Raw genomic sequence first — 12,766 nt, forward strand, 5'->3', positions numbered from 1 at the left:
AAAAAAAATAGTTTAGTATAATAAATATGGAGAACCATGTATAGCATATAAGAGCAAAAAGTGTTAAAAGTTTAATGTCCTCCGTGGAGGACCTTTCTGTGGATTGCTCTGAAGCCCAAGTCATTTAAACAAATTGTATTAATGCTCACGGCTAATGTAGGATACATTTAGAATTATAATCCCCTGACTTCCATTCCAGCACTTTTTCCCAAATATCCCAGTACCTCCCAATTTGATCTCTGCATGAGTTTAACATCTTTCAAAAGCCATTCTCCAGGTATTACAAATTAAGAACTCTGAAACTGAGTGGATAGGCAGTGACTAAAGGAAGCAGTAGAAGAGAGAAGGGGTCTTCAGGTTCATATGGATGGACGTCTATCTTTTTTTGGCCATCACACATGTGAATTCCTTTCTGTAGAGTATCTCTCACCTTAATATGCAGAGACTGCTTCCCACTATAGAGGTCCAAAATGCCAAGCAGTCACTTTCCAGCCTTCTTTGCCACCAAGACACTGATACTCTTACCCACCCTGGATTAAAATGATGCTAGGGACGTGAGGAGGCCAGGACTGATCCGGCTCCGTTCTGGTGAGGGTGGGCAGTATAGCAGCAAATTTAGAGTCCAGTTTGGCAAGGTTGACAGTGTTCACTGCAGGGTCTGTGGCAGTGGTCTTTATGCTTTTAGTTCAGTGGCATGAATTTGGTTTTTTTCAGCCTTCTTGGAGATTTGATGAACCATCCAGTATCCTTTGGTAAGTTCATTTCCTTAAATTAGCCAAATTCAGTATCCATTGCTTATATCTTTAAAAACCCTGATCGATGAGAACATTGACGCCCTGAAGTTGTTGTCACCAAGAGACCCTTGGGGAAATGAAGGAAAAAAAAAGAAGAAGAGAAGGAAATCTGGGACTCATTACAGAGCCTGGAGAGCTTTCCAGGCAGCACATGTCCCGTTCATGCTAAGCATGAACACTGGCAGTCCATAGCAGATGGTGGTTGATCTTGTGAAAGAATTTAAAAAAGACATTCTTAGGGCAAGAAGGATATATGTTGATTTGGGGGATAACACAAAGATATACTGCAGTAAACATTTTCTTTTCATCCACTTTTCCTGTACTTGTGAAATCTCTTACCTTTATGAGGCATAGCCCATCTTCCACCCTAGAAACTGAAAATGCACACTTGCTTTCCCAAATTTTCTTACAACTATGAAAGTTACATGACCTAAGTTCCTCCAATAAGTTGCACCCAACCCAGACTTGGAAGCTGGATGGGATGTAAAGAAATTCAGGCCGTGTGGACGCCACGCCGCTGTGGGAGGTGACCTCTGTACCCAGATGAGGCAACGGTGCCATCGATTGTACTGCAGTATCCAGTATCCAAAGGCAGTGAGTCTTCATGTGCCTTGTGGCCCAATTTGGGCATTGTTTCTACAGAAACCTGGTTCTCTGGACTTCTTGCAGCTTGTGCGAGCTACCCAACATATTTAATAAATTCCTTGTCCGCTCAAATTATTCAGAGTTGGTTCTGTTTCTCGAAACTGAGGAATCTGACTGCTATAGTAGGCAGTGAGCCCACAAAACTCCACCATCTCCAAGTCCAAAACTTAACTTCCTTTCTTTCACTCCTGTCCTTGGCGTTTATGACTTCTTGCCCTTCTTGGCACTTTGCAGTTCATTTTGGACCTGATTCCCAGTTTTAAAATGTCAGGATGGGGAAGAAGCACGTTGAATTTAGCAGGACCCCCTTAACCTTAACCCCAGAGATGATCGTCAGTCATTAGCCCTGAGGGTTGGTCATGCCTTGCAGTTCCTTCATCAGTAGCCACAATTCAGTGCCGATTTATTAGTCCTTTTATAATGAAAGGACTCTTGTTGGGGATTCAGAAGAAAAGGCAGGAATTTATTTGGCTAGAAAGCATATACCCTTTGGAATCAGACAGAGGATTGAACCTATAAAGTTGTGTCCCCAAACCCTCCACAGAACAAGCCCTAACAGAAATTTTCCCCAATCTTCAAAGTTCACAAGAGATCTCCCTTCAGGCTCGCTTCTCAAGGCTCCTCTTTGGACGGAGGGTGTCTTACATGGCTACCCTCACCACCACAACAGAGGTCGTCAATGCAGTACTGTCACCAAACAAATTTCAAGTCCATCTTAACAGCCATTTAAGTACCTTCTGAAATCAGTAGCTCCCTATAGTGGAATTCTACACGTAAATCCATTTTCCTCTGCTTCTTCTGACTTTCTTATCTTGGGCCCAACTGGAGGTATTTATTATGAATAGAAGGTAAGGAGTCTAGAATTGTCATTGAAATATCTAAAAGTTTAAAAACTGTAGGTGTGTCTGGGTGGCTCAGTTGGTTAAGCATCCGACTTAGGCTCAGGTCACGATCTAGCAGTTTTGTGAGTTCGAGCCCCGCATCGGGCTCTGTGCTGACAGCTCAGAGCCTGGAGCCTGCTTCGGATTCTGTGTCTCCCTCTCTCTCTACCCCTCCCCCACTCATGCTCTCTCTCTCTCTCTCTCAAAAATAAATAAACATTAAAAAAAATGTAAATATAGAGAGAAAACTTTTCATTGGTGAAATAAATGAGGCTCAGATATTTGGATTAGCTAGATATACAATTATTGCATGAGTTAGATTTTTAAATGGCTGAAAAAATCAAAAGAATAATATTTCATAATATGTGAATATTATATGAAATTCGATTTCAGTGTCCATAAAGATTTACTGAAACACAGTTACACGCTCACTCATTTCCAATGTCTGTGTTCATTCTACAGTGACAGAATTGGGTAGTTGCATCAGCGATCACATGGATGTAAAGACTAAAATACCTTTTAACCTTTTACAGAAAATGGTTTGCTGACCCCTGGCCTATACTTTTCAGAATGATGCCTGAGGCCTGGGATTTCTTCTCGTCTGGAATTCAGCCTCTAAAGAGGATCCTGTCACCTGAATTTAACTGCAAGTCTCACTCAGTCCCAGCTACACTGGTGGCTCGCATTCCTGCCTGGCAGAGGGGCTTTTAAAAAGTTCCCATGACCCAGGTCATTTAAGTGACAACGCTGGAATCAAGGTCTAGGGAAATGAATTTTTGAAAAGCTCACTAGATGCTTCTGAGGTGCAGCCAAAGTTGAGAACCAGGTGCTAAAAACTGGAGTGACTCCAAGAAAGGCGTTTGTGGGCGTGCCTTAAACTGCAGTGCTTTTCAAACTTGAATGTATATAGAAGTCAACTGAGGATCTGGTTAAAGGACAGATTCCATTTCAGGAGAGCTGGGGTGATGGGGTCTAGGGCAGGCCCCTTAAAATATGCCACTCTGCAAGATCGATTATTTGGGTTATTTTGAATTCAAGTGACTTACGAAGCAGTGGTGCAGGAAGGACACTCTGAGCCCCCTGTGTCCCCCTGCAAGCAGGAAGTCAGTCTCCTGCGTGAAAGGTACCCTCCTGTACCAGCGGGTAAAGAGAACTCCTTATCACCAGAGTCTGGGAATGCAGCACAGAGAGGCTGTATAAACAGCACTTGTTTTTCCTTCACCAATTTACTACCCCAAGCCCAGACTTGTCTTGTCAATTCCTCACAAATTTCTTGTATCTGGTATAAAGGTATACACACTGACTGCTTCGCTCACTTCCCTTGAGTTTCATATTTTTGTGAACTCCCATATGAAATTAAATGTGTTTCTCTCCTGTTAACCTGTCTTAATTCATAATTATATTAATTATTAATAATAAACTGATTAATAATATCAATTATCTAATGCATAGTTTAATAATTATTTAATAAAAATAATTTAGTGGATAAACACTATTTAGTAAATAAATCAATAGTATTAATATTGTTTATTAATGTTACTATTGTTAATAATTGATTAATATGTCATTTAATTATTAAGCCAGCCAAAGTACCTAGAAAGGAAGAAAGGAAAGTTTTTCTCCCCTACACCTGAGATTTTGTATTTCAAAAAACTTCCAGATGTTACTGGTGCTGCTGGCCTATGGACCACACTTTGAGTAGTAAGGCAAGGGCAAGGACTTCACGAACTTATAGAACATGTTCCATGACTTATTTTTGCCTGCTTAGTAATATATAGTTGCATAACAGAGTTCTTTCTACTTTAGTTGACGCCTCTGAGGAGGCGACATGCTAGTTGAGTTGCTGAAGGTGACAAGGGGCCAGATCTGAGAAGAATGGGGAAAGAACTTCCCAGGCAGAGAGGAGCCAATGTGAAGTCTCTAAAGCAAGAAGGACTCACTTTTCGATGGCCTGTGTGAATATAGCGTGACAAACGTGATGCTCAGTTTGTTTCATTTTAGGGGAAGATAACATTTAAAAAGGGGATGCATCAGTTCATCCTTGAAATCAGTTCTTGAAATAGAAAATCAGAGGATATTACTCACCCTGTGCTCAAGGCAAAAAGAGAGTTGAGTCCCACGACTCAAATTTTGGGTGATTCGTTTTTTGTTTGTTTTAATGTTATTCATTTGAGAGAGAGAGAGTGTAAGAGAGAGAGCAGGGGAGGGGCACCAAGAGACTGAAGCAGGCTCCCCGTTGACAGCCGAGAGTCTGATGCGGGGCTTGAACTCATGAACCGTGAGATCATGACCTTAGCTGAAGTCGGACACTTAACGAATTGAGCCACTCAAGTGCCCCCATTTTTTGGGTGATTCTAACTCCAGTGTGATATCTGTCATTCATATTTTTCTCTAGAACAGCTCCACAAACTTATGCATGAGGAAGAGGTGACTGCAGTAAAAGAGGAATGATTTAAAAGAAATTTTCCACTAAAACCCCCAGGGAAACTTCCTTGGATTCTCTAGTCTCTGCTTCTCCTCTGGCACTGTAAGTGGAGTTGTTCACACTGTAGAAAGAAGAGTGAAGGTTTGGGCAATATTTTCATAACTGAGTGTCCTCAAACCCGTCCACCCACACCTCTTCATTCCCTGGGTTCACCATCCAACCCTTCTTGTTCTGAGGTCTTATTTAGCTGAGAGTCCTGGTTGGTGCTGCCTGGCTTCTGGTTCTGCCTGGCCCCTCTCTTTGGACACATCTGCAGTGCCAGAAAAGAGATGTAGCTCCCTTACTGTGGCCTGCAAGACCCTCTCCAGGGAAGAGGCCTTGGATGTTGGCAGTGTTGGGATGCAAGAATTTTATTGTACCCTTCAAGATTCTTCTGGCTGGTCTAAGAATCAAATTGACATGAGACAGATTAATAGGAGAATATCAAATTTAATTATGTATGTACAGGGAATCCACATAAACATGAGAGATTCCAAAGACCAGCAAAATGAGGTATATATGTCCATCCTATACTAAGGAGAAAGGGGTGGGGGACTGGAACTTCAAAGAGAAGGAAAGCAATTCACGGGAAGATGAATCGGGCCATACAGAAATAATGAGACACAAAGAGGAATTGTAGCAGACTTTTCTAGGTTCCTCCCTCTTCCAAACCTAGTTCATATTACACAGTAGTTATTGATGGTGATGGCTCTCTTCCTGGAGCAGGTCATCTGTCTAAATTCCTTCAGGCAGTTAGGGGGAGGGTCAAAGTTTCTTCTTGAGTCTTTTGGGCCTTGATGGTTTTCAGCTCAGAATAATCCATGTGCCAAAATAGCACATCTTAGGACAACTCATTCTGAACCCCAATAGCAGCTTCAACAGCAATAGTGGGCCATACCAATGTCTTTTCTGGAGTCTTGGAGGTGCCACAGGAAGACTTCCTGCACAAACATTAGTGGCCTTGACTTGGAAACTTCTTGACTTCTCTCGAGAGGAAGAGAGAGAGGGAGAGTCAGAGGGAGAATCTGCAGACAGCTCTACAGGGAGCCAGAGGAGAAAAGGGGGGAAAATGCTGGTCCCCACATGTTTATTAGGGAACACGTGCATCAACGGATATGAAACATTCCTGGGAGGGGGAAGAGGAGGTGGCTGGACTTCTTGTGATTTCAGGTAGGTTCAGAGTCCAAGATATATATGGTCTTGTGACATTTTGGTTTCTGGTTTTAGCCCTTGGCTGTTGTATAGAGGGTGTATAGAGGAGGAGGCTGTGGAAACACCTATTAGGGAAAGAGGCTGGGGTAGGGATGGCTTCCAGGAGACGGTGGTGATTCCAGGAATCAGGGGAAGGAGGGACAACAGGATAAAGCAAAGAACCACTAATAATTCCTTAAAACCAGAGGTGCCTAGGAGAGAAGGTAGGACAGGATGACAGAGGAATGAGGTTAGAAAGGTTGTTAATTGGGGGCGCCTGGGTGGCGCAGTCGGTTAAGCATTCAGCTTCAGCCAGGTCACGATTTCGCGGTCCGTGAGTTCGAGCCCCGCATCAGGCTCTGGGCTGATGGCTTGGAGCCTGGAGCCTGTTTCCGATTCTGTGTCTCCCTCTCTCTCTGCCCCTCCCCCGTTCATGCTCTGTCTCTCTCTGTCCCAAAAATAAATAAAAAACGTTGAAAAAAAAATTTTTATAAAAAGAAAGGTTGTTAATTGTATAATTCATAACCTGACACTCCTTTACTATGTGTTTATTCCCCAGGATTCATCTTAGATTGGACCCAAGGAATAATGTTTTACCTGATGGTCTTTATTTGGGCTGCTAGGTGCTGGGAGATAATTCTCCATAGGTCTCTCACATTTCTGCATGTCTTGGGAGCAGAGGCACTGATAGCTTTTGTTCTAGACTATCTCTTCAAGGATGTTTGTAGTCAAGGACCTTGGATGACAGAAATAATGTCTCTCACTGTAACAGAGGGCAGGTTTATTTACCGTGCAGTATAATAAAGGTTGGGTTTCTTAAGCGCAGCGGTCCTTGGGTGTGAGGCAAAACCTCTGTGTGTGGCATTATCTGAACAGTTTCCCATTGCCTTGAAGGGGGTGGGGAAGTGCAAGGGGGGACCAACCTAAACATGAGGCTTGTGCTACTTGCTGTGCTCTGCGTAATAGAGTCTTTTGCCTCAGAGCCAGGAGTCTTCTGTCCTCTGTCAACGCTCATGAAGCTTGGTAGGCTAACACTTCATAGCTCGTGACACTAGGTGTTTGCTTTTTGAGAAGCAAAAAATTAGTTTTGAGTCTGGCTTTTTACTGCACTCTCAGAGGTAATGAATCCTGTCCGCTGTGCCCTTGCGTAGCCCTAGCTGAGGTAGGATTTAGGCCAGTAGGATCCATATCCCTTCCAATATTAAAACGCCTTGGCTTATGAATCTGAGCTTTCTGTGGAGGCAAAGGGCCACCAAACACAAGGTGAATATTTCACTGATGTAGAGACAAATGCCAAGAAGCCAGGCAGTGCTTGGCTTACCAAATAGAATAGAAGAGGCTGTTACCTCAAACTACCACAAGGAACACAAGCCAGGTTAAAATTTAAAAATTAGTCTGCTATGTAGGAAATAATGACACAAAGGTGACATTAGCCAAGTAGGATTTGGCCACGAGATGACTCTAGCAATGCCCACTTTGGGGATGGGCAATGAAATAGGACAGATTGTCTATAGGTACCTAATATTACCTTCTCAAGTAGGTACTTATTCAAATTACCAAAATGGTAGCTTTAACAGAGTAAGTTAATGCAATTTAGCAATAGAAGCAAGCGTTGACTTTAGCCTTCAACTTGATTAGTAGAATTGGTCAACATATTCTACTAATTTCAGAAACAAACTATTTAAACATTTTAGGTTAGGGGTGCCTGGCTGGCTCAGTTGGAAGAGCATGCGACTCTTGATCTTGGGTCATGGGTTTGAGTCCCATGTTAGGTGTAGAGATTACTTAGATAATAAATAAACTTCTAAAAATTTAAAAGAGAAGATCACTGTAAACTATCTTCATCTTTGAAACTATCTTTAATCACTTAAAACCTCTTCAAAACATCTAAGTCTAAATAATGGGATGGAATGAATAAAAATATGTTTTATGTGGAGTGCTTGGTGGCTCAGGTGGTTGGGCGTCCACTTTGCTCAGGTCATGATCTCACAGACTGTGAGTTCAAGCCCCACATCAGGCTCTGTGCTGACAGCTCAGAGCCTGGAGCCTGCTTTAGATTCTGTGCCTCCCTCTCTCTCTGCCCCTCCCCCACCTCTGTCTCTCTCTCCTTCAGAAATAAACATTTAAAAATTTTTTAAAAATATATATGTGTTTTATGTGACAATAAAATGTTTTCTTGGTGATCTGATTAATGATTTTTTGTTTCTTTTATAATTAATGTTTGTAAATAAGACAGACATTGAAGAAGGATCAGAGAGGTTGTATTGCTGTGTGTCTCTGGAGATACACTTTATCCAAATATGGCATTATCTGAAAAATAAAAAATCAGAAGTATTTGTTATACCACGTACACTACATTTTATAGTTCCAAAATAACCCTGAGGGCAGACAGGATGAGTACTGCTTCACAGGTAAAAAAAGTAAGGCTTAGAAACACTAAGTGACTAAAAGTGTGAGACTAGTCAATGGCAAAAGCAGAACTTGAATCCAAATGCAATGTACTGAATGTCTGTGTCCTCCTGCCCACATTCCTATGTTGAAGCCCTAATCACAATGTGATGGAGTCAAGACATGGGGGCTTTGGGAGGTAATTAAATCACATGAGTGGAGTCCTCATAAATGGGATTAGCGCTCTTAGAAGTAGAAATCAAAGAGCCAGCTAGCTCCTTCTGCCATGTGACAACACAGCAAGAAAACAGCCCCCCGTGAGCCAGAGAGAGGGCATTTGTCAAGAACCCCACTGTGCTGGCATCCCGAAATCAGGCTTCCAGCCTCCAGAACTGTGAGAAATGAACGTTTGCTGTTTAAGCCACCCTGTCTGTTGTAACTGGTTATAACAACCTGAACCAAAATACCTGCATCTTCTGTTTTGAAGGCTTGTATGTTTACGTAAGACTGTCCCTCTTTTGGCTTCCACATCTCCAACTAGAAGACTGAAAAGAGTTTGGAGATCTCTGGCTAAGAAAACTCATTCCCTGGTCTATCATTCACTATTATAGAAGCAAAGAGGAGTGCCCAGAAGTCCCAAGTGCTCTTAGAAAAATCCCCAACACTTCTCATCCTTAACACTCATGGCCTGACCACCGCTTGAGACCATGAAGACCAATCTCATTCTGTTCCTTTTCCCTGTTTACTTTGGCTACCTCCAGAAGCCAGGAGTTCTGAGAGAGAGAGAAACCAAGAAACAGACTCTTCACTGTAAAGAACAAACTGACAGTTACGTTACCAGCTGGGAGGTGAGTGGGGGATGGGTCAAATAGGTGATGGGGATTAAAAAGCACACTTAGCACGATGAAAATAATAAGAATAAGAATGACAAAATAAAAACAAAGGGGGAAACAAAGAAGCCAGGAGTTCTGGGTTGTCCCACGTGCCCCGGATGCCAACCCCATGCTCTGGGAGCCCAGGCATCCCTTCCCTAGCACTTCCCATCCTCCTGCTTTATGTTTCCCCATAGCACTTACCCACTTATAATACGTGCATCTATCCACTCACATACCCACTGAAATCTAAGTTTTATAAGGCGGAGGTTTTCTCTATCACTGTGTTGCCAAGCACATAGAGTAGTGCCTGACAGAAAGTAGATACTCCTAAAAATTTGCTGAATGAATGTGTTTCTTCCTCTAACACAGGTACGTATAAAGGAAAAGAGTAAAGTGCTTTCTAATTCTTACTGTATACATCCTGGGGTGCCTGGGTGGCTCAGTTGCCTAAGCATCTGACTTTAGCTCAGGTCATGATACTACGGTTCATGGGTTCGAGCATCACGTCAGGCTCTGTGCTGACAGCTCGGAGTCTGCTTCAGATTCTGTGTCTCCCTCTCTCTCTCTGCCCCTCCCCCACTCATGCTCTGTCTCTCTCTCTCTCTCTCTCTCTCTCTCAAAATTAAAATAAAACATTAAAAAATTTTAATTATTGTATAGGTCCAGCAAAACATACCTTCTTATTATCCTCTTCCATTTCTAAAGATTATTCTACAGCAACAAATGTGCCCCAGGAGACTCTAAGTTTGTGAGCCATTGCCCAAGGGCACGACTACGGGTCTCAAGAGGAATGAGGTAAGATTTACCATTATTTCTGGAAAAATACATACTATGTCCTAATATTTATTCAACTACCAAATGAATATTTTCTATGTGCCTAATTTATGTCTGACACCATTCTTGGAATAGAATGGACAAAGCAGTGAAAAAACAGACATCATCTCTGCTTAACCCTGCAGAGGAAAAGAAAGCCAGGTATGGTATTGCAGGATATTGGAGAGTTCTTTAAAAGTGTTTTTTTTTTTTTTTTAATTTGAGAGAGAGAGAATGCGCAGGGGAGGAGCAGAGAGAGAGGGGGACAGAGGACCCAAAGCAGACTCTTGTGTTGACAGCAGAGAGCCTAATGTGAGGCTCGAATTCCTGAACTGGGATATTGTGACCTGAGCCACAGTCAGAAGCTTAACTGACTGAGCCACCCAGGTGCCCCAGGATATTGGAGAGTTCTATTTATATAGGATAGTTTCTGATTAATTGGATTTTGAACAAAGATCTGAATAAAGTGAGGGAAAGAGAGAGAACTCCAGGCAGAGGGAACGGCATGTGCCAAGTCCCTGAGATGGGAACCAGAATGTTATGGACCAGGAACAGGAAGAAAGCCATGGTAGTTAAGTGAAATGAGGCCAGGGACAGTGGAGAGATTAGGATGAAAAGATAATTAGGGGCTTGATCATTGAGAGCCTATAAGCACAGGAGAAGGTGTGTGGATTTCACCTAAGTGTGCTGTGAAACCGTAGACCAGTTTTGAGCAATGAATAATGTATCTAATACATGTTTTAAAAAGATCACTCAGGCTGTTGTGTAAAGAAGTGTGGGAGGCAGCAAGCACAGAGGCGGGAGGACAGCTGGCAGGCTGTACTTTGGGAGAGAGATGATTATGGATTGAATCAGGGTGATAGTGGTCAGATTCAGGACTGATTTTGAAGGAACAATTGGTAGGACTTCCAGACAGATTGGATGTGGAATGTGGGACAAGGAAGTGTCAGACTCTGACACTATCCTAGATAGCTGACACAAAAATCCTAGATTTTTGACCATTTTCTGAAGTGAGGAGGGGGAAGGGGTGAGTATGTATGTTTGGGGGCAGAGGATAGGAACTCTTTTCGGCAATGGTAAATTTGAGATACCAAGTAGAGGTAGAAGTCCTCATGGATGCATTTCAAACTCAGGAGAAAAGTCAAGGCCAGAAATAGAAATGTGGGAGTCATCAGAATTAGGATGGTATTTTTAGGTCCTGTAACAGGTTGAAGACCAGCAAACTGTCGCGTTGAGATCACCTAAAAACTAAGTGTAGTTGATCAGAAGCAGGTAATCTTATCTAAAAAGGATGTTATTTTACAGTTAATGGTGTTTATCATTTAATTGAGTACATATTTGTGAATGGTTTACTGGAGTAATATGTTCATCATGTTTTATAAGTAATGTCCCATCTCCTTATTTTACAAATGAGGATTTTCTCTTTGCATCTGTTGGCTTCCTGGGGGAGGGGGTACTCTCTGATATATATCTGTGTTCTCAGTTTAGTGTGGCAGGGCCAAACTTTTGGTTTGGAATGGGGCAAGTTCTCTCTTGGGGTGAGTTCACCATTCACTGCTTTTAAGCCAGTTTCTCCAATATAAATAGTTTTCCAGTAACAAAGCCAACATTTTAACCTCCATCTATCTGTCAATTGATATAAACTCAGGAACAGAAGGGTCTTATTGTTGACCTTTTCAAACCTTAACAGTATTCAGAATAAAGTATACACTCAAAAAAATGTTAGCACCCTTCTCTATATCCATGCACTTTCTACTTGTGGAAATAAAAAATAAATAAGCCCCAATATCTCTTATTTATCCTTGACGAAAATTAAAGTTGAAGCCAAAGACCTTGATTTTTAATTAGAGATTAATGAGAAAACCATGGGAAAAAATTCTAATAAGCTTGAGAATAAACAGCACCGGGTCAGTAATTACCTACCATTTGTTCAAACAAGTGTTTCTCAACCTTTTTGGTCTCAAGATCCATTATATTCCTATAAATTATTGAAGACTTTATCAAGGTTTTGTTCATGGGTGTTGTACCTCTTAATAGTTACATTAGAAATGTAAACTGAGGGAAAAAAATTAAAATTAAGAATACAAGCCCACATTCCATTTAATGGTCAGAAGAATGATGTGACTGCACATCACATTGCTTCTGGAAAACTCCAATGTACTCCCATGAGAGTAAAAAAGGCAAATAATATCTCGGCATCCTCATGAAAACTTTGACCCTGTGGGTTCCTGAAAAAGACCTGAATACTCAGTGGTTCCCACACCACCATTTAAGAATTAATAGTTTAGACTAAAAAAGAAAAAACATGCATTTACATGCTAATTACCAGAACATTTCAATTAAGTCCATGCTTATTCTGTATCTTGTCATCATAAAGTTGAATTTCTATTTAAGCCTGTTTATTTAAAAGAACAAAGAGCTTTTCTGCAAGATTTAATGTTCCAGAATTATTGGCTTATAACTTTGGTATCATTAATATTGGCTATGGAAATTATATTTGTTAGACTCTGTTTTGTAGAAAACCATGTGTATTCGTGTAAAATGGTAAACTGTGTTTGTTATAGAAGGTGGATATTACCCTCCACTATTAAGCTTGTGAACCTAACCAATTCTATGTGGTTTAACTCACCTAGTACTGAGTAATTCAAGCAGAATAAAAGATTATGCAGATTCACTTAGAATTAGGAACACTAAAGGCCCTTGCAAAGAGTTATT

The 12,766-nt window shown here is 41.5% G+C and overlaps 1 protein-coding gene and 1 long non-coding RNA gene across 5 annotated transcripts in view; both read right to left on the reverse strand.

Annotated features, from left to right (window-relative positions):
* Positions 1-5,214: 5,214 nt before the first annotated feature.
* On the reverse strand, positions 5,215-7,947 carry LOC121011768 (uncharacterized). The gene is made up of 2 exons (XR_005781745.1): positions 6,573-7,947; positions 5,215-6,187 (listed from the first exon to the last, which is right to left on the reverse strand). It is a non-coding gene; the product is annotated as an uncharacterized LOC121011768 (long non-coding RNA).
* Positions 7,948-8,163: 216 nt separating this feature from the next.
* Positions 8,164-12,766, reverse strand: part of SPATA45 (spermatogenesis associated 45) — a 31,438-nt gene continuing 26,835 nt past the window's right edge. For 3 of the 4 annotated variants that reach the window (XM_040446420.1, XM_040446423.1, XM_040446419.1), the window contains one exon: positions 8,164-8,285. In XM_040446420.1, the coding sequence (XP_040302354.1) occupies positions 8,266-8,285 (20 nt within the window). In that variant the 3' untranslated portion in view covers positions 8,164-8,265. The remainder of the gene's footprint in view (positions 8,286-12,766) is intronic. The other variant, XM_040446421.1, reaches the window with a different exon arrangement.

Source organism: Herpailurus yagouaroundi, unplaced genomic scaffold, assembly GCF_014898765.1.
Source record: "Herpailurus yagouaroundi ecotype Mexico unplaced genomic scaffold, PumYag 195, whole genome shotgun sequence".
Classification (NCBI taxonomy): Eukaryota; Metazoa; Chordata; class Mammalia; order Carnivora; family Felidae; genus Herpailurus; species Herpailurus yagouaroundi.